Genomic DNA, 22,908 nt, shown 5'->3' on the forward strand with positions numbered 1-22,908 from the left:
ATTCATCAAGGCGTTAAAGCCACTCAAGAATAAGGGTTAATGGAAATTTGATAATATATTTTAGAGGACCTGTTCATGTTGAATTTGAAAACGACCATGTCATAGTCAGATGGGAAGCAGCACCGTGATATTGTGCTCCAAAAACGAGCAGCTTTAAGTAAAAAATCTCTGCTCATGGAATTTTCACTTAGATTTAAGCACAGATAGAGCGAGGGAAATTGCTGGTAGTTGTTGTAGCTGGTCGAGTGTTTGTTGTGAAAGATTTACCAGGAGGAAATCATAGAGTGAAGCTCAGTCGAGCACCTGCCATGAAAATAACGATAGAGCAGAGAGAGGCTTACAGCGTCTCTTCTATGAGATAGAAGCTGCAAAGGGTAGAAAAGCACAACCAACCAGATGCCAAAGTCGGTTTTCTACTCTGTCAAGGCAGGAGAGGATGCTCTAAGCAGCTCTTCTCTAGATGTGGCAACAGTACTCTATCCTAGGATGCATCAGGCTCTTATACGAGTAGAGAATTGCATCGGCAGTGAGATATCTACTAGAGTAGTAGAATGATTCAACCATTTTCTTCAGTGATCTTGCCAATGGACTTTATGTACGTGTTCCATTTCAGATCAGGAGTGAAGGTCAATCCCAAAAGCTTGACAAAGTTGGTGCTTTCCCAAGACAAGAGCCATTCATTTCAATTAGGACCAGGTGGAAGTCAGAGCGTTGAAGTTATTTTCGCGGTAGAAAAACGTAGTTGTCTCAAGCAAAAAAAAAAAATGGCAGCATAAATCAACTCAGAAGCTTTTCCAGGTAAAATAGCAGAACGTAGTGATCATCTCATGTCAAGATGGAAAGTTATTACTGAAGAAATTCAGTATATTTTATCAAGCGATTCTGGTTATTATCACCCATGGTTATAAATAAAATCGCCCATATATATGTGGTCATGCCCTCTTAACATGCCTGTCATTTGAGTAGGGTGGGTCTCCTTGCTGTTTTGATTTCTTGGAGACCTGGGTGAAAGTACCAAAGAATCTGTTCTTGGCAATCAGCCTAACAGGTGCAAGGCCAAGAACTAGATCAGTACTTGTTGAACTAAGGTACACCGCCTAGGAGGTTCACTCTGCCAGTCCTTACCACCTGACTTTCAGGTGGGGCAAGTTACTGGGGGATGCAAAGGGGGATGTTTAAGCAATTTTTGATAGGCCAGAATGCGTTTCCTTTAGGGGTGCTGGCTTGATATCCCCACATTCTGACCTTGAGTTACAACTTGCTTAGGTGGACAGCAAGTAACTCTCTACAGTCTTAACATGCTTGTCATCGAGTAAGGTTGGTCTCCTTGCTTTAGTTGCTTGGAGACTTGAGTAGAAATAACAGTCAAACATCTGTTCTTGACAATCAGCCTGACAGGTATGAAGCCAAGTAACTGACCAAGTACCTGTCAGACTAAGGTATGCCACCTGGAAGTTCACCCTTCTAGGCCTTGTCATCCGAGTGGAGTAAGTTCATTGCTCCTACTGGAGAATAGTGGCAGGACTGTTCAGGTGATTTTTGCTAGGTCAAAGTGCTCCTTCTTTAGGAGCTAATTACTAGTTAAAAGTCCTAAGTAATTCACTACGGATCCTTGCAAGGATCCATGGTGCAGTGAATAGAATATTTTGAAAAATTCAGTTGCAAAAGCTACATTTCTGGAAGTTGAAGGTTCAATCCTGATTGGAAACGACAGTCAAAATACAATTGCAAATTACTTAAAACTTCTACCCCATCATGGTTGACGAAACAAAAGCATGTTATTCCATGGATTAAATAAAGGATTTGATTTGAAATTTCATGCAGATTCACAAGTTCAACAGAAAGATTCCTCGAGTTTGCCAAGATACACCTAAAGAACGTTAAAGGTTACATCAATTGAAATGTTGAAATTGAAATAACACTCAAGATGAGAACAGTAGTCCTGAAGAATCCAAATGATATGAGGTTTCATCATCTTTTCAAATACAGCGCCAAGTATTTCCAAATGGTCACTCATCTTGTACTGGCCAGGCTTAACATTGCTTAAGTTTGGTGATCTAATGAGAACCAGTTTGTCAACATAATTCATGGTCTCCATTCAATCTTCAGAGACAATGGATACACCTTGTAGAAGTAGCTGTGCATGTAATTGTAAAGCAAGGGTTATGTAATCAACAACTACACCTCACCTGAATCGGCATTGCTCGGTTCTTGTGGCTAGAATTCAAGGACAACTGGAAATAATAGCAAGATATATAGAGAGCACATACAGGACCTGGTATTCCTAATTTAATACTTTACACTTTACTATAGTGATCTGATAGGAACTAGTGCATCAACATGATTATACCATACTGTATATCAAAAACTATAAGTTTACACGAAATTTGTTTCAATATTTTTGGGGAAGTGGATAATGACACAAAGTGATGATCTGGTTGTGCTAAGTTCGAATTCAGTCGGTTCCATAGCTTCATTTTCATTTATGGATGTTGGCAACCTTTACATGGTCTCTCCTGTAAGTTATCCATGATAGAAAGAATTAGAGAAACCAATGCCAGCAACAGAATGAAGACTGTTAAAAATGTTGTACTATGCTAATTCATCAAAATTTGGTTTGTTCTACTTACAGCCACACCTCATCATTGCAGAGTACATGAATATGATGCGATGTGACAAGTTATTTACATGGGTTAGAATTACTGTTCTCATCTTGGTTGTTGTTATAAGTAGTTAATCAATTAGGCCAGTAGAGTTTTGGTTCTAATAAAGAAGGCAAGTAAACACGATCTCTGCATCACCATATATTTTTTGTAAACATGTTGCTCTCTCAGTGGTCAACTCAAAAAGGCAAGATAGAGGAAATGGACTTTCTTTTTTTTTCTTTTTCTTTTTTTTTTACGTAGGTGTCACCACTTATCAAGACCGATATGCCACTCAAGGATAAGGTTAAAGAGTGTACAGTAGTCAAAAGGACAATATAGTAATCGATAGTAATGGAAGTTCGGTAAATTTGTTAACTTAAGTGGAACAGCTCATCAGAAACTTGTTCATGTTGGACTTGAAGACAACCATATTATAGACAGCTGGAAAGCAGGAAAATGAAGACAATTCCACAGGCGTGCAGTTCTAAGAAAAATCCTTTGATCATGGAATCTATGTTTAGGTTTAGGCACAGATAAGAAGTGGGGGGAATTATTGATAGTGTTTTCAGCTAGATGAGTGTTTCTTGTGAAAGTTTGGCGAGGGGGGACCATAGATTGAAGCTCAGTCAAACACTTTCCATGAAAATAACAATAAAGCAGAGACAAACTCGCAACCTCTCTTCTGTGAGACAGAGGTTGCAGCGAAGAAAAAAGGACATCTCCCACCAGGCCACGAAGTCTATTTTGAATCCTATCAAGGCAGGACAAGCCTTTTCTAGCAGCTCCTGCCCAGATGTGGCAACAGTATTCCATCCTTAGACGTATCTGGCTCTTATATAGATAGAGAATTGCATCAGCAGTGAGATATCTATTGGATCGATAGAAGGATCCGACTATTTTTCCAGCGGCCTTGGCAACAGATTTGATGTACGTATTCCATTTCAGATCAGGAGTAAAGGTCAAGCCCAGAAGCCTGTCAAAACTTGAGGCCTCCCCAAGATGAGTCATTCATTTTAATTGATGCCAGATGGGGATCAGAGCGTTGATGATGTAAAGATAGAAGCTTGGTTTTAGATGCATTAAAAGTAACCAGCCAGTCCTTTCCCCATTGTACAACGTGATCAAGATCAGAGGAGAGAGAATCGGAGAGATCTTGGTCGTTTACTGTCTTAGATGTACTACCATAGATTGTAGTGTCATCAGTGTAAATGTCTACGAATGATGTAAGGATGTGATTTGGAAGATCATTAATGTAGATTAGGAAGAGAGTTGGGCCCAGGATAGACCCCTGAGGGACTCCAGCATTAATACTGTAAGCTTCCGATTTTTACCCATCAACTACTACTCTTATGAACCTATCAGAGAGAAATGATTTAATAATTAAGACATTTCCAGCTATACCATAGCTGGAGATCTTGTGAAGTAAACCTTTATGCCATACCCTATCAAAAGCCTTTGATATGTCAAGAGCAATTGCTCTAGAAAGGTTGCCTCTATCAAGAGATTCGCTAATCCTATGAGATATAACTGTAAGCACATCTGCTGTAGATCTAGCAGAACGGAAACCATGTTCTGTGTCACTAAGAAGGTTATTTTTGCTGAGATGGTTGATTACTTCTGTATTTAACACAAATTCCAGCAACTTACTCATGACGCACAGGACACTTATTGTTTTGTACTGAGAGGGGGATGATCGATCACCTGAATTCTTAAATACAGGGCATACTGATGAGATTTTTCAGGGTGATGAGAAGCAATTCTCCTTAAGACAACGTTTAAACAGTTTTGTAAGTATGGGCGCTAGTTCTGGTTGAAGTTTTTTGAGTACTATAATTGGAATAACGTCAGGGCCGGTTGCTTTACTAGAGTCAAGGTTTTTGATTAGCTTGGCAACATCACATACAGATGTGTGTATATCACATAGTGTGTTTTCTGATACAGGAGGAAATATTGGGGGTTGGCGGCCTCGGTCGCAAAGGGTAGAATTAGCTGCAAAGTTCTTGGCAAAGAGTTTGGCTTTGTCTGATGCTGACGAGATTAACTTAGATCCATTGATGATAGTTGGAATAGAGCACACGCTTCTGTTCAGGATTCTGTTTGCTATTGCCAAAACTGGTGGGAACCAAGCTGCTGCTCAGCTACTTTAGACTTGATGGACTGAGCATATAACTCAGTTGCATTCTTTATTACTTTCTTACAATGGTTGCTGGCAGTCCTGAAAGCGGCTTTAGTTTCCATACATCTATTACGTTGGAAGCAGTGGAAAAAGTGATTTCTGTGCACAATAGCAGCAGCACATTCTGGAGAAAACCATGGCTGGCTGTTAGGTTTTTGCTGGAACATTTTGAGGGTATGAAATTGTCTATACCTACAATTAACCATTCCATCAGGTCTGATACTATAGACGACACATCCTTTTTGAACATGGAACGCAGAGGAAGATCCGATATAAATGTACGGAAGCTATCCCAGTCAGCCATAGTGTATCGATATACTGTACGATGGAGAGGTACATCTGAGGACTTATTACATTTCATTTTTATCTTAATTGATACAACTGAGTGGTCGGAAGATCCAAGAGGAGACAGTACAGAACATAGTTCAGGGCAAGTCATGAGAAAAAGGTCTAGGAGACTCGCATACTGGCCATCATTGTCGGGCACACGGGTGGGTTCATGAACAATCTGAGTGAGGTCATAAGCAATGGAGAAATCATGACAGAACCTCCCCTCATCATCGGTCTTGTTTGAGAGGGTCAACCATTCCACGTTATGAACATTGAAGTCTCCACATACGTGAATGTTAGCTGAAGGATATGCTGATAGAACTTGGTCAATTTTCTCAGATATGCTTTTAAAGATAGTAACTCCGCTGTTATGGGGGCAATAGAGAGTAAATATAAATGCAGTAGTATGACTAGTGCAACCTGGAAGCACATATAGGGTAAGTTAGGATCTTCTCTGGAGATGTTCCTACCATATGGAAAGCCATCTTTAATATAGGCACATATTCCATGCCTATGGCGATCTTGGGGGTCAGATTTGGAAGTTAAGTTAGAGTATCCTTTAATTACGAACTCATTTAGGGAAATAGTCTGTCCAATTCCGATTTCGCTTAAAAATAAAAGGTCTGGTTAAGTCTCCTGTAATTGGACTTCAAACTCTGGAAGGTTAGAACGTAGACCCCTGATGTTGGAGAAGGAGACATGGTAGTGGGGATCTACGCTGGAAGTTTCAGATCCGGGTTTAAGCGTGTATTTTTTATTGAAACTTGTCATGATGGAATTTTGGAGTTTGTGGACTAGGTCGTCAGACTTGCTTAGAGCAGGACAGAGAGGGGAAACTAAGAGAGAAAAGTAACTAAGAATTTTTTTTTTTTTTTTGTAGAACATAAGGTAAAGCCGTAACAATTACCCACTAATATGGCATCGAGAGGCCCCGCCAACTAAATTAATCAATGACTGGCAGGTGATCTAGGACTGCTGCATTAAGAAAAAAAAATAATCCCAACAAATACTTTAATTGTGCTTCACATGATAAAGACATAAGGTCTCAAACACGTGACCTGCACACAATCTGTGAATTGTTTTTGTATGACTAAATGTAAATCATTTTTGTAGCAAATATTTTCCTCAAGTTGTAATAAGTCTAATACAGGTTTTCTTTGCCTCTTTTATACTTTTGCAATAGTGATATTGAGTTTAATCGACATACAAATTGCAAACAAGAGATCAATTTTAAAGTCAATAGAGTCTCGGAGAGAGTCAATCTTGGCGGTGCACTGGTTCGAGTTGTTACCCTTGGTTGTATCCAAAAGGGTCCAGAAAATATGGGGAATTCACTGAACCACTCCCACAAGGGTCCCTCATAATGGAGAGTATCTGGTTCTTATCTTTAAAAGTACAATAAAAAAAATAATATTATTTATGGATACTAGTACAGATTTTGAACCAGACAAAACCGACTTTTTATTTGGCTTTTTTCAAACTATTTACATAAACAGTTGGAAGCTGCCGAAGCGCTTATCCAATCAGAAGATGAGAAAAACAGACAAGTTTAAATGTAAATTAATGATTCAAGAATTTTTAACAGAGAAAAAAAAGAGTGAAAAAAAAAAATAGTCAACAAATTAGTGTTACCAAAGGCAATAAGAGTAATAGAGGGAAAATGGTTTTAATTTAACATTCTCGTGAAAAAAAAAACATAAAATGGTTTATTAATTTTTTTTCATTAACAAATAATTTTCCATAAAACAAACATGCAGTAAATATTTTTTTGGCTTTAAATGTCGTTCCATTATTTTTTTTTTTTTTTTTTGTTGGAACTTTAATTTTGATGCCTGTTCATTTTCGTTCAGCTTTTTTTTCTTTTTTTTATTTTGTGGCTGTTTACGTAATTTTGCGCCAGCAAAAGTCAGTTTTGTCTCATTCAAAAGTCATAGCCATTCATCTTTTGCATGATGCTGCATTGTTGTTCATTATAAATGTCAACTGTAAATAAATGTGTTAATTATGTTTGCTTTTAGTTTCGTCTATTATTCCTTTTCTTCTTCTTGGGTCATCCATCAATTAATGGTGAAACAGTTATGTTTTTTCTCAGAAAAATAAAAAACAAGGAACTGAAACAAACTCTGCTGCTTGTTCACACTTATTGGCTAAGCAGAGTTCAATATTGCTAATGCCAAAGTATGGATGAAGGGAGAAAAATGCTTGCCAGTGAGCCATAGAAATACAACTTGCAATTGCATGCAGGTCTTATGTTTATATCACAGGTTCAAATCTTGAAATGAGGGACTTACTTTGCATGCAGTATGCCAAACCTGTGCATAGTCCGTGTTACTCCACTAACTGGAACAGTTATACCTTCTCATTGTCAAATATACATGAGCATCTACAAAGGCACTGTTCTTAAAACCATATCATCAGTTTGTCGATGAGTACAACTGGAACTATGGCTACTCGTGGAATAGCAGGATTTGTGGTCAAGGTTTACTCCTCTAGATCTGCCGTATTCTTCCTATGTGTAGCATATTAACCGTAATAAGAATGTTGTTTCTCATCACACACATATAGTGATTCAATATGGAAAGGTTATATGTTGTGCATCATATGGTGGCTTCTAATCACAGATATGCTCGGAACACATGTTTAATACATGGACTGTGAAATTAAATAACTTATATTCTAACAGTTTGTTCTAGTTCCTCTTCAGAAAAAGGATGAAAACTTTACATGCGCACCACGACGACGACCACCATCACATATTCTTCATTAGTTATTTGATGAGAGTGTACAAATGTATTTTGCAGCAATGCCTTGGTTTCTTTTTTTCTTCTTTTTTATAACAATTATATTTTGAGAAAAATTATTAGTGAAATATTATACAATCACCGTTTGTTTTTGGTTGTTTCGTGTCATATTTTCAGGTTATTTTATGCCAAATCCGGTTTGTTTGGGTAAAAAAAATTTATGCTTCCAATTCTTTTATATTTTCAAATATTTATTTACGATGTTTGGTTTGGTTTGGTAGCTTTTTAGAGAAAAATTGTTGATTTTGGCTTTGCAGAACATGATTGAGTTTTGAAAAGGAAAAAGATAACATTAATGTTTCATGCATTTTAAGTCAAGGAGCCGGTATCTTACAGTCTAATCTTGTAGTACCAGCACAGTTTGTTTTGCAGAAGACGTATTGGAAGTGGGAGATGATTCAGATTCGATATAACTGTGGCAAAAGGAAAGATTTTGTTTTTACAAATTAATGAGGAAGAGATTTACAACTCAGTGCAGGACTGTAGCTAAAATGTTGTTACACCGACATGACAGAAATAGACACCCTTATTATTATTAATAATGAAAATAGCTGTCAGAGGGTTTTGATCGACCTAGGCAAAATGATATCGATTATTTCCTACCTCTCTGAATCGGACAATCACTTGGCTTACAGAAGAAAGTGGAATCCTAAGGTTTGCAATGTCTGATGCCAAACAATTTTTTTTTTTTTTTATGGAAATAGCATGAAACTACTTGATGTAAGGAGCTAAAAAATGAAATACTACTTCAAGGTCAAAAACTAGCAAACAATAATTGTTATATGGATAGGTCCCGACCCAGAAAACAGTAATTCTTCGCCCTTTGTCAGAAGCATCATTCATGGAATGTGAGAACTAGAGAACAAAATAAAGAAAGCATAAGTTATAAGACTGCCGAAAGTAAACCCAAGGTCCACTTTCTACACTTCAAAAATCCATTTTCTGATCAATCTATGATATAGTTCCTCTGAAACTCTTGACAATTCTAATACCGCTTTAGTCCAGGTGATAAATAGTGATAATATGATGGATAATTATTGATATCTGAAGCACAAAGAATGTCAATTAAAATAAGACTAGCGAGACCTGTGGAAATTCCACAGGGGACTCATTCATATGTAATATATTGATGTTGGCATTCTGTAGATGTTCAGCGTAAATGGAGACGCTCTGATATTATTGTAGCTCTTTTGTTAAAACTTCAAAAGTATTTATCTAAACTAGCAGGAACGTTCGGCATAGCCCAGTTGTAAACTATGCTTAAATATGAGATTTTAATTTATGCAGATTTCATATATATTATTATAGAGTTAATGTTCTATCGATTTTTATATATTATAAAGTTGCGATTTCAAAAATAAAAAAAAATATATCCATATCACTTGGGTACATCAGCTTCAATCAAAACTGAAACTAGAACTTATGAAGAATTCTTAGTAAAATTATTTATAAAAAAAAAAAAAGATGACTTAAGTGCCATCAGCTATAATCGAAACCGAAACCAAAACTTATGAAGAATTCTTGGTAAAATTATTTATTACAAGAAATGGAAGTTCGTAACAATTAAACGACAGTCACTTGGATGTAAGCATGACACACAAAATAAATAACACACACGCTATCCTATTATTATATAGATAGCAATGTTTCAAACTTTCACTTTATACTTAGTACGACTCCAAGTGCTGGCCAACAGAAGACTATTGGTAATGGAAACAAAAATGTTGCATTAGATTTCCAATTTAACCAGACTCAATCATGTTTAAAATTATACTAACATGTAATGCACACAACAAAACCATCATGAAAATGAGGTTCCAAATGAAGTCTCTTCGGAAAAACCAACAGAATAACTGAAACAAAGATAGTTGGGTACTTTTTAGGAATAGGTATCCAAGAAAATTTTTGTATTTGCATTATCTATTCTAAGTTTCCTCGAACACTTCCAAACTGGTGAACATTAACGATCTTCATTGAACAATCTGCACAAATACAAGCCAAAATTTATGCTCTAACCCTAAACCAAGTTTTAGATTTAGTTTGCAAAATTGATTTAGTTTGGTTTGTATAATGTAGAAGCCTCGGAACTTGATTCAGATTTTTCCATTCAATGTTTGTAACTGCAAATTTCTGGATGCTTTATTTCTAAAAAACACCAACGGTTGAATACCTTACAATAAAAAGCTCAAGACGGTCACATTTCATTCTTACCAAGCTTTTGATGGTGTATGGTGGAGGGAAAAATCCAGGGTAAATCTTGCTTTTTTGGAATAAACATAAGAAAATGAGGATCAATGTTTGAAAAGGTGAATATGAAAGGGTTGTTTTTTTTTGTTTTTGTTTTTTTTGGGGGGGGGAGAACTATTAACTTCTGTTATGTTTGTGTAAAGTAATTTTCATGTGATCAGATCTGCTTCTGTCGTTATCATTACATAAGGAAGGTCGTATTCAAATGAAAGAGTTTTAGTGACACTTTAAAGGTCAAGAGTCTTCAGATCGGAAGTCAATGGAACCATGTGATTCCTGTCCGGGAAATTTCTCGCTTTCAGCTGATGAGATTTCAAGGAAGAAGGATATGTGGTTGCTCTCCTCAACGGAAGCCAGTGCACAGTTTGACTATTCGTTTATCTCTGCCTTTCTCTCATGCATACGAAAAATAACTTGTCTCTGTGACTGTTCTTCTTAGTTTTAAATATTAAATCATTAAAAATTAAACGTTGGTATTTGACTAGTTTTATGTCCACTGACAATCAACAACCTGGCCTTGACCACAACACGGGTGTACAAAGGTTATATACATCCATAGGTAGAGAGACTAACAATGTTTCTTTATATGTGAGCACCTACAAAGCCATTACTCTTTAAACCATATTAGTTTGTTCATGAGTGCAACTGGAACTACTGTTACCCATGAAATAGCAAGATCTGTGGTTAAGGTTTACTTCTCTAAATCTGTAGTGTTATGTCTATGCTTAAGCATATTAACTGGATAGCCTTGAAAAGGATCTGGTTTCTCATCACACATGCACAGTGCTTCACTATGGAAAGGCTATATTTTGCTCATCACATACTGGCTTCTAATCACAGATATGCTTGGAATATATGTTTAATATATGGATTGTGAAATTAAATAACTTATATTCTAGCAGTTTGTTTTAGTCCTTCTTCAGAAAAAGGATGAAAACGTTACATCTGCACCACGACTACCATCAGTTATTTGCTGAGAGTGTTCTAACGATGTTTCTTTAGTGAGAGTGAGGTTGTGAGAAACGGAAAGAGATCATCCCTTACTAGCACTGAAGAGTGCTCTTAGCTACACCCCAGATGTGGCAGCAGTACTCTATTTTAGGATGTATTAAGCTACACCTATACAAAATGCTCATTGTTTGGACAATGTGGTACTTTGTGAGCTTTAAACTTATGCTTTATATGCTCATACTTTAAAATATCTTTTTATATTTCTATAGTCTAATACATAGATGGGCAAGATACACCCGTATTACATTATAATTTTTTTTTTTAATTAAAAAAACAAAACAAAAACTACTCAACCACTCTCTAAATTACCCTATTTCAAAAAACAAGTTTTTGTTTATGCTTCATGTACACAAAATTAAAAATAGAAAGCATTTTTTTTTTTTATTTCTATGATTTCAGATAGGCAGGTAAGATGGTAAACTACAATAGTATTTCTGTCTCTCTTTCAATAGTCAGCCATCTTTATTTTGTCTTCTATGTGAACGACTCAGTGTTTGAATTGTAAAAACCACAAATAAGTTTTTATATATATATATATATATATATATATATATATATATATATATATATATATATATATAGTCTTTAATTGTTTTTCCAGATTCAAAGAAAACATTGCAAGGGATGTGATATCAATTATCCATATCCCATGTACCCAAACTCCACTAAGCCGGGTATATGTATGTGTAGGTGTTGATTTGTTGGCAGCTGTCAATTAGCAAGTCAGCTCATGCTGAAATAGAAAAGCTGGTGAGATTTTATCTCACTTCTCAACTCCGAAAGATCTAACCTTATCACTTCTCCATATACAACTCTACTAGCTCCCCTTTCCACACTATGGGAGTTATCCATTACCATGATAACTGAAGTCAATACCATTTTCATTGATAATACCCAGGTGAGGTGGCTGCTGCATTTATGAATTATGAATTGTCTTATTGTGTGTGAGATCTCTTTAATAAACTATGATGGCTTCATGTTTCTGTATTTCTAAAATGAGGATTGATAATTCACATTATTTGGACTACTGGTGTAATTCGCAACAACCCGTAGCATAGTGGATAAAGTACTTGGTAAAATGCAGTTGTAAGTTACACTTTTATGGGGGGGTTGTAGGTTCAATCATTATTGTGCAGGATTCTCAAAATACAATTGCGAATTACTAAAGAGTACTACCCAGTCATGCCTGATGGAACAAAAGCATACTACTCCCTTGGATTAAATAAAAGATTCTATTTGAAATTAGATATAGCTTCTCGAGTTCAACAAGGTACACCTGAAGAAGGTCAGAGGTTACCTTGATGGAAACATTGTGCAAATAAGACTCAAGGTGAGAACAATAGTCCAAATAAATACATGGCATACTGATGAAGTTTTCCAGGGTGCTGGGAAGCGTTTCTCCTTAAGACAACGCTTAAACAGCTTTGTGAGTATGGGAGCTAATTCTGGTTGAAGCTTTTTCAACACTATAATTGAAATGTCGAGAGGGTCAGTTGCTTTACTGGAATCAACGTTTTTGATTAGCTTGGAAACATCACAAACAGAAATTTGTATGTCACATAGCGTGTTTCCTGTTACAGGAGAAAATACAGGAGGTTGATGGCCTTGATCATATAGGGTAGAATTAACTGCAAAGTTCTTGGCAAAGAGTTTGGCTTTGTCTGATGCTCACGAGATTACCTCAGCTTCATTGATTATGGTTGAGATAGAACACATGCTTCTATTCACGATCCTGTTTGTTATTTGCCAAAACTGGTGGGAACCAAGCTGCTGCTCAGCTACTTTGGAGTTAACGGACTGAGCATACAACTCTCTTGCATTTTTTATTACTATTTTACAGTGGTTGCTGGCAGTCCTGAATGCGGCTTTAGTCTGAGTATATCTATTACATTGGAAGCAATGGAAAAAGTGATTTCTGTGCACAATGGCAGCAGCACATTCTGGAGAGAACCATGGCTGACTGTTAGGTTTTTGCTGGTATGAAGCAGTCTATACCTACAATGAATCATTTCATCAAGTTTAATACATAGACACATTCTTTTTAAACATGGAATGCAGAGGTAGATCAGATATAAATGTACGAAAGCTATCCCAGTCAGCTATAGAGTATTGACATACTGTATGATGGAGAGGTACGTCTGAGGATTTATTACATTTCGTTTTTATCTCAACTGATATAACCAAGTGGTCAGAAGATCCCAGCAGAGATAGAACGGAAAACGAACATAGCTCAGAGCAAGTTGTGAGAAAAAGGTCTAGAACACTTGCATACTGATCATCAGTGTCAGGCACACAGGTGGGTTCGTGAACAATCTGAGGTCATAAGCAACGGAGAAATCATGACAGAACCTCCCCTCATCATCTGTTTTGTTTGAGTGAGTTAACTATTCTATATTGTGGGCATTGAAGTCTCCACATATGTGAATGTTAGCCGAAGGATGAGCACAGGAGTTGCTCAATTTTCTTAAAGATAGTAACTCCAAATTACATTATAATTTAATTTTAAAAGTTAAAAAAACATAAAACTACTCAACCACCCCTTAAATTATCCCATTTCAAAACATAAGTTGTTTTTTTTTTCAGACTAACAACAACACAAAAATTTAATAAAAAAAAAAATCAAATTACAAACTTGATTATAATAATTTTTAAAATAAAGAATTAATATTTTTCAATATATTAGTATCATGCTTCTATGCTAATAATGAAAAACCATGCAGAAAAAGAAAACATTCAGTTGATCACGTCAAAAGATGGAATCTGATTCTCTGTTAGACGTTCTTCAATGAATTAGAGCAAAAAAAAAAAAATAAATAAAAAAAATAAAGCTCTATACCAGGCAAAAAACTGGGAACAAATAAATTAAACAAACCTAATGCGATTAAGATTAATTTTAGCAGAATACTAAAAAAATGTTGCTTGGCACTATTTCAAAGCACCTTAGTGAACAAAACTATTATATCTAATGGTTTTATTGAGAATAAAACAGTAAATTGTAACAAGTCAAAATATAACTAAAGATCTGCATTTTATCTTTTATCCTAAAAAGTTTGGTCACATCGAAATTTTTCTGATTTTACCAAATTTGATGCATGAATCTGATGGTCTTTGATAACAATAACCACCACGCAAAATTTTAGTCTGTTCAGATAAATAGTTTAAGTTATCAATATTTTCATGATATATCTTCAATAATACTTTATAAAAATAAAGTAAAGTCTAGATATAACTTTGGCCCATCCTTACGTTGTCAAACAGAGGTATGCAGTGATTCGCTTGACTTACAGTAATCTTAATTTTTGAACTATTGTTTTGTTTTCATTTTTTTTTGGAGGGGAGGGGGGGTTAACACATTTTTTACTAACATCTGCAATTTAAATAAAACGGTATGAAGTTTTTTTTTACAACTCCATTATTTTTTTTATTATATAAATTATTTTTTAATCAACTGTATTATTATATTTTACCACCTCATAATTACATAATTATTTTATTATATAATTTTTTTTTTTTTTTTTTTTTACCTTTTTCATATGTGGCCCAAATGAGTCACTGTGTATTCAAGCATACAATAAAAGATAAAACATAAAATTTATATCATTTTTATTATTCAGACTACTGCTTCCATTTCAGCTGATGACTGTCTTCAGGTGCATCTTGTCAAACTAGGCAATCTCTACAGAATTTCTAACCAAACTTTTTATTTAATCCCCAGAATTTGTCAACATTTCACCTACGTTTACTGGCAACCTTAACCCTAACCCTTCATCTACTGACAAGAAGAATAAAAATCCAAAGTCATTCTTAATTGTGTTCTTAATAATGCTCATACTGACGATTAAACCTACAAAAGATTCTCACTTAGAAATGTTTATTACTGATAGAAATAATACAAATTATTGATCCTGATATTATGTTATTTTTATTTCGTCAACACAATCTTTATTAATCTCTTAATTTACATTTAATCGAATTTTTTTCCAAACCCATTATAATTATTTTCAGTTTCGTATTAGTAAAGAGAACTTGAATGCCTACTAGACACTATTCTCGAGTGTCTAAAGTCTTTTTGTAGAGGGGTTTGTCAGGACAACCTGGCATGAGAATATGTTTCCTTACAGGTAAACCCCGACTAAATATTCAAAATCACATAATATTCACGGCCCAAATAAGATCTCCTCGGTATAGCTAACCCACACTGGCTTTTACAAGCAATAATGCATCTTCTCCAAGAAATGTTACCTCGAGTAACAGCATGAAGCTGGAAACTCCAACAGACTAGATGAATTCTCGCCTTGGGATCCATTAAGACGTAGAGACCAAGAAGAAAGAAATATTATAACATATTTAAATGGTCACTTGTGGAGAGGAAAAATAATATTCTCAGTTTCTTTACTAACTCAACATTTGAGACATAAAGGAGACTTAATAGAATATTCGAATATCTTTGTATCTTATATAGAGATCAAGTGTTAGCCCGCTAGGAAGGGGGCCCCTATATTTTTGACAACTTCTTTGACAAATAAAGTATAATGAAACAAAAAGTTTTCCGTATATAATATATTTTTCTTTTTCATATCTGGCCCAAATGGGTATTAGAGCATTTACGAAAAATATAAAACATACACTTGTTTTTCTTGCCGTGTATTTTTGTCTCAAATGCATCTCCCTGGTATATAAAGACACGATGCAATAACATTCAGGTTTTTTTGTTATCATTCAGGTTTTCAAGTTGCAATGCAAAATGTTAGCAAGAGATGGATGGAGGAGGGGGGGGTCAGTATATAAAACCTGGTCAATATTTGATTATTATCACATTTTGAAAAGGCCTTTCTCCATAAAACCTCTTGACAGCATTGAGATCGTTTAGGAAATATGTACACTTGGCAAGAGTAAGACAAAAATTGGTCAGAATCAATATGATCCTTATCACTGGGTTTCACATAAGCAACGGCTCTCATTTAAACACAAGTTATGTCAATGCTACAGTGTTTCCTCATCCTATTTAGTGTAATAATAGATTGCTTTTTTTTTTTTTTTTAACTATGCTGTTTGTTCTTTTGTCAAATTATTTCTTTTAACATGATTTTGAAAGTTATCATTAAACATTACGGTATTCTTTGGCTAATGGATTATTAATTGAACCAAATTGCTATAAAAGTATAACTAAATTTTAAATAAACTAATTTTAAATAAACAAGGTTGCTTTTAGTCTTTGCGATTTAAAAAATTATCAGATGTAAATAGCTCCCAAAACTTTCATTCTTTTTAATACATTAGGATTTGCTAAGAATTTTAAAACCAGAAATTACTTTTATCTGACAGTTTGAACGCTTCCAAATTCTTTTCCAATTGCAGACGGTCACAAATATTTTTTTTTTTTTAATTCAGAAAAGAAAAGAAAATTGACATGGCTGACTATTTTCAAAAGAAACCAAAATGCATTATTTACATTATTTTCTTCAAACTATTATTCTCATTAAAATTGATGAGAGGTGACAGTGACTAATGACACTGACTGACAACTTTGGTATGCCTGGTTCGAATCTAGTGTTTTCACAGAAACACTTTCACTTAACAGACAGACAACAGACAACGGCATTCATCCCACGTGGGTTGAACTGGTTTCACTCGAAGACGAAAGTGTCTAGGAAATATCAAATTCACAAATGGTCCCCAATTACATGTATATCCCAGTCAGGGGAGATGACAACATTAGATTTTTGTAGTTCTAGCAGGGAAGTGTCAACGTCCTCCTACATACAACGCCTGGTATTTTCAATCACCCATCTGATACTGACTAGGCTCAACATTGCTTAACCTTGGTGATCTAATGAGAACCGGTGTGTCAATGTGATCATGCCATATATAATCTTCATAGAGTTCCTCCTGTAAGTATCTGATTTCTTTCTAAAAAGAATTCTAACTAGAAAGATATCAGGGAAACTAATGCCAACAACAGAATCAGATGATTTATATGAAATGATTGTGTAAAGTTGATATCTATGCAACATCACAGCCGATGTGTGTCTGCTGATGTTTTTTCTGAGTGTATGGTCTAATTATGTACGGTAGTTAGGTTGTTGGACTGACTTCCTCATCTTGGTTGTTATTGTCACAACGTTTCGGCCGTTTTGCCCTCCGGCCTTCGTCAGGTGTTTTGTATCGAACTGGGGAACCGTTTGTTAGGATTCTCGAACCCAACCCTTTATTATTATTACGGGGGTACCGTGTTCGGACTCCAGCTAGGCTTTGGGACATAGTTGCTGATTCTCTGTTTTGAATGTTACTTTTTCACTGCCTTCGTTCAGGATTGAACTCGGCACCTTTGGGTAACTGTAAACTTTAATACAACGCCTAGGACCACTCGGCCATATGTCGCTAAAAATACAGACAATTACTATGTACGATAGTGTTTGCTTAGTCTTGTTTATTGGATGGCATTTATCTTCAGTGGATTGAACCGGCTTCCTCCGAAGGAGAAAATGTCAAGTGAATATTAAAATCACAGGCAGCCCCCAGCCGCCTGTAATACATTGGTGTTTACAACCTATTTACCTATGTTTGTCAACGATTGTTTATGTTAACATTTCTTACTCAAATCTGATGAACAGATGTGCCATAGTGTTTATTTGTAAACACAAAAATAACTCGAGTGGAACACGAAATTTGCATTCTCATAAAGACGTGTATTTAGGGGACTTTTTATTTTTTTTGTAATCTACGAGGGTCGTTCCAAAAGTAAGGCCTCCTAATTGTTTTTTAGCTCAAAAACTAAAATGTTAAAGAGCTACAAAGACAAGAGTAGTACCATTATAATGAGCAACATTTTGTGCCCCAGAATTTATTTTTCTACGTAGCCACCATCATTCTCAATGCACTTTTGCCAGCCTCTTTGGATGCCTCCGCCGTAAAAGATAGGAGCATGCTTTCTCACTTAGATTTCCGTCATCAATCAACAAATCCATCTCCTAACTGCACTGATATATACTCCATCATGTTCTCACATTCCATGAGCGATGTTTCCAACAAATGGAGAAGAATTTTTGTTTTCTAAATTAAAATCTATCCATCTAATACTTATCATTAGCTGATTATTGACCTTGAATTTTTGTGTGTGTGTGTGTGTGTGTGTGTGTGTGTGTTTGTTTTTAGCTTCTCACATCAAGTGGTTCCATGTCTTTTCTGGCACGATTTTTTATAAATAAATACAAATTATTAATCGATCATGATTATTTTGGCAACAAAACTACTAGGCGCAACTGTAGGTAATATGGGCTATATTTATTTAGTTAAATTTAGTTTTATGCAAAGGGGGTAAAAAGAGGATGAAACTCTTTGTGAAAATTCAGTTAACTCCATTTTTAAAATTTTAACGATAATATGATTTATAAATTTCCTCCTCAAAAATTCAGAAACATGGATAACTTCTTTTTCATACCAGCCAAAGTTCACGTTGGTATCATTCTGGCAACCTAGTGGCTAAGTAGAATCATGAGAACCTTCTTTTTTTTTTCAGTCCTAGAAAGTGCATCCTTCCAGACATTACCTTCTCACTTGGAAATAGGGATTGGCAAAGCATTGTGTATACATATCCAAGGGATTTGCTGTTATACCACCTATGTATATGCAATCATGATCCCAGAATGGAAAGTGGTAGTTGAGGATTTCTACTGTATTTTCAGCGAACAGGGTTTGATCTGTTTAATAACCTAAATCGACACCATGTTCACGCTTCCCAAACTTGTCCACATCATTGAAGGTGGTAACAGGATTAAGTGGAAATTCTGTATATTCTCATATAAGATGCGACTTTTACTATATTTCGAATTATGATTTTTAAGCCCTTAATTTGGCAATGTGTCTCTGTCTGGGCAATACCAAGTCAATATACAGCCAAAAAAACTCAAGATTGTTTGGTAATTTAGTTTCATTTGTTATTTTTAAAAGTCTTGCATACATTGAACCGTGTAAACATTCTAAATTTATTGAAACTATATTATAATAATAATAATAATAATAATAATAATAATAATAATAATAATAATACATTGAAACTATTATAACTATAATAAAAATATGTTAAAAAAATGAAATGATGCCAAAAATAAAGTTGTTTTGGAATCTGAAGAGAGGTTTGTGTTTCTAAAATTTATTAAAAAAAAAACTTAGTATTGATTTTAGATTTAAAAGTAATGTATTTAAAGGGAACAATTGAGTTTAATTGTTTTCTGATTAAAAAAAAATAAAACAATATTAAAAAAAGACAACTGAAAAACAGTTTTTAAAACCAATCAAAAATATATATTTAAATTTATTTTAATATAAAAAGGAAAGAGTGTTATACAAAAGAAAGAAAACAAGATAACTTAAACTTCTACAAAAATGGTGCTTTTTCAAATGTACATGGAGCAAAGGCAGTTGTTGGAAATCAGTATATCATTCAATAATCTTAATTTCTACTTTCAGCGTAGAATGTACAGAATGTTGACTTATCATAAACAAGGAGTATAAATGCCATATGTGAATTCTATTTGGAAAGGACTTTTCATATGTGATGCCATAATCAAACATGTGCCAGGAAAAAAGGATTTTACTTGGAAAGAAAAAAAAAAAAGACTTCCTAAAAAAAAATAAATAAGTTTTCTTTTTATATATAAAGAAGAAAGTTTTAAATTTGCAAAGAAATGTTTCTTAAAAATAGAAATAAAAAGTTGGAAACAAAAGGTAAAAAGTTTAACAAAAACAAAATTTTGTATTTTAAAAAAAATTAAAAAGAATTGAATAGAAAGAAAAAAACAATATGGTTTCCCATTTTAAACAAATTATCTCATTTTTAGGGATGGTTTGTTTAAAATGTGAAACCGTCTTGTCTTTTTGTTTGCCTGTTGTTTTTTTAAACAAAGATAAAAATGAAAAATGATTTTTAAAATAAAGTTGTTTTTTTATGACAAAAAAAAAATATATATATAAAAGAAAATGAAAGAAATGTTTTCTTAAAAATAAAGTTGGAAAAAAAAAAGTTTTGGATGTAAAAAAATGAAAAGCAAAAACAATATAGTTTTACATTTTTAACAAATGGTCTTATTTTTAGACATGGTTTGTTTAAAATGTCAAACCGTTTTGTTTTATTTGTTTTTTTTTAAGAGATAAAATGAATGAGAATTTACAAAAAAAAAAAAAAAAGGGTGTTTTTTTTTTTTCATAAAAATGAATTTATGAATGGAAATGAAAAGGATATTATTGATGAAGAAAAAGTGAGTTTTCTTTTAAAGAAAATAAGTATGATGGAGAAAAGAATGTGGGGTAAGGTTATTATTAAACAAAAAAAGAAAAGAGAATACATTGACCATCAGTGAAGTGGACAATAATGGTGCAAGATTAGGTGAAGCTAACCTATCGAAAACTTACATTTGTTTACTTTTATCGACTTCTCGATGGCTGGAAAAGAGAAATTAGGTGGAATTTAAGAATGCCAAACAGTTTAAGAAATCAAGGATATAGAAGAAAGAAATTTGAAAAAATAAATAAAAGAATTCAAAAAAATTTTTTCACTAGTCTGACATTATAATCTGAGATTAAGAATATGTGGTGCTTGTCAAGAACCCCCCCCCCACGAAAAAAACAAAAATAAAGAAAAATCCATATGATGTACGTACCCGTGATAAAAAGAAAATAGTCTACACCAAAAATTATGTAAGTTAATCAAATAATTTTATTTTTAAATAAGAAAATCAAATTTTATAGCTAAACAATGACTGCCAATCTTGTGACATCATCTTCAAAACAGTGTGAAGGAACAAAAGAGATTTTAGAAAGCCATTCATTACAAGATTTTAGAAAGCTATTCTTAACATGTGGAGGGGGATTGGATAAACTCAAATCTGCAAAGTTTAAAAAAATTAGGGCCTCAACAATAAATGCAGTTTAAGGTCATATCCAGAACAAAACTTGAAATATTATTTTTTTAAAAAGTGATGAATAAGACAGGTCATAGTCAGAAAAAGATTTATACGATCAATTATTAAAAAAAAAATATATATATATATATATATATATATAAGTTGTCAAGCGGATACCCGTATTAAACGTGTTAATTATCAAAAAAATGACCTCTAAGTAGAATTTTACAAGGCATTTTTTTAAGTCACTTTTTGTTATAAAATTGGTTTGAGATTTCCTACTGAATTTTTATATTTTATAAGTATCTACGATATTTTTTTCAGACACAGGTTCGTACATTATACAGATTAAAAAAAAAAACAACATTATTTTAGGTGGAGGGGGGATGGACAAGCGCCCAATATTTAATTCAGCACAGCCCTTCCCTGGTTAACCCTTATCCTGTTGAAAGGTCCCAGGGAGAAGTGATCATTTTATCAAGTCTCTGGAGTTCGATTTTTTTTTTTTTTGTCACATTACTTTGAGTGTTACCAGAATAAATTATATAGAGACGTTTTTATCAGTAACAACATGACAAAAATGTATTTGTGTTAAATTTAACCTAAACTATCTCAACAAATACTAAGCTTCTTATCTTTTAACAATTACGAGAAACCTTTTCAACCATCGATTGTCATGGCTAATAACACCTTGAGAGCTCATCATTCAAATTCCTCGGCTTAACATTCACAGGCAACATGAATTGAAACAAATACATTGAAGACATTGCCAAGGCTGCTGAAAAAAAGGTGGGCTTCCTCTACTGTCTAGAAAATTGCTCACACCAAAGAATATCTACAATTGGATTTTTGTGCCACATCTGGCTTGATGCATCTAAAAGAGTCCACAATGTCCCATACAACAGGCCAAGCTTCAACCCCTGTCCCACATTCGCAACGTTGCATCCCTGTGCTTGTTTTACAAGTACTTTAATGGAATGTGCTCTGATAAACTCATAGCACTTGTGCCCCTTTGATGTACATAACCTCGACTAATACAAGCAGCAAAAAACCCACCCCTTTGCTGAAGAGGTCCCTAGATGCCGGAAAGCCTTGTAACAGTTTCTTTCAACAAATTGCTATACTTTGGAATTCCTTCCCTATTTCTTACGTCCCTAACTGTACTAACATGCAGAAGTGTAAATGTAATGCAAACAAAGATCTCTCAGCTCGACTCCCTACATAGTCCCCAGCAGACATGATTACGATTAGTAACCCCTCACGTTTAAGTGGTAATACGCCTTGCTTGGGATGAAAAAGATTAAAAAAAAAAAATTTTTTTTAATTTTTAAATTGTAATTCAGGTAATTATCTGAAATTTTTTATTTTGACTTTAGGAAATAATTTGTTTTGTTTTGTTTTTTTTCATTCAAAACATTACATTATATCTTTTATCTATTAGCCTGCTTTCTATGGAATAAAGACAGCCGCCTCTACAGGAAAATAATAGCAGGAGGCTGCTTTCCTGCATACATCCTGAATCTTTTACATTAGCATAGATATAAGCCGTGTGAAAGGTCAATAAGTACAAATTCAGTATTACTGTAAACAAATAATACTAATAATAATGGAACTCTACAACTGTGCAGTACTGATATATAGAGCCGGCTGGCTGGCTGGCTGGCTGGTGCAGGAGTACTTAGTGTCCTAAGCAAGCCAATAAAAGTGTACTCACGAGTCAGTTTCAATAGATACTAATGCAGGAACATCAGGCTCTATTGTTCACCCCAAGTTTAAAAAAAAAAAAGAATATTTAT

General features: G+C 34.3%; 1 protein-coding gene across 2 annotated transcripts in view; it reads right to left on the minus strand.

The window, feature by feature from the left end:
* LOC145277733 (palmitoyltransferase ZDHHC3-like) overlaps positions 1-22,908 on the minus strand; it is a 257,972-nt gene that overhangs the window by 202,523 nt on the left and 32,541 nt on the right. The window contains exon 2 of one of the 2 annotated variants that reach the window (XM_080129437.1): positions 20,622-20,651. The exons of the other annotated variant lie outside the window; for it this stretch is intronic. Coding sequence (XP_079985563.1) covers positions 20,622-20,651 — 30 coding nt within the window. The remainder of the gene's footprint in view (positions 1-20,621; positions 20,652-22,908) is intronic. 2 annotated transcript variants of the gene reach the window in all.

This window comes from Euprymna scolopes, chromosome 6 (genome assembly GCF_053919585.1).
Source record: "Euprymna scolopes isolate OS-2025 chromosome 6, ASM5391958v1, whole genome shotgun sequence".
Taxonomy (NCBI): Eukaryota; Metazoa; Mollusca; class Cephalopoda; order Sepiida; family Sepiolidae; genus Euprymna; species Euprymna scolopes.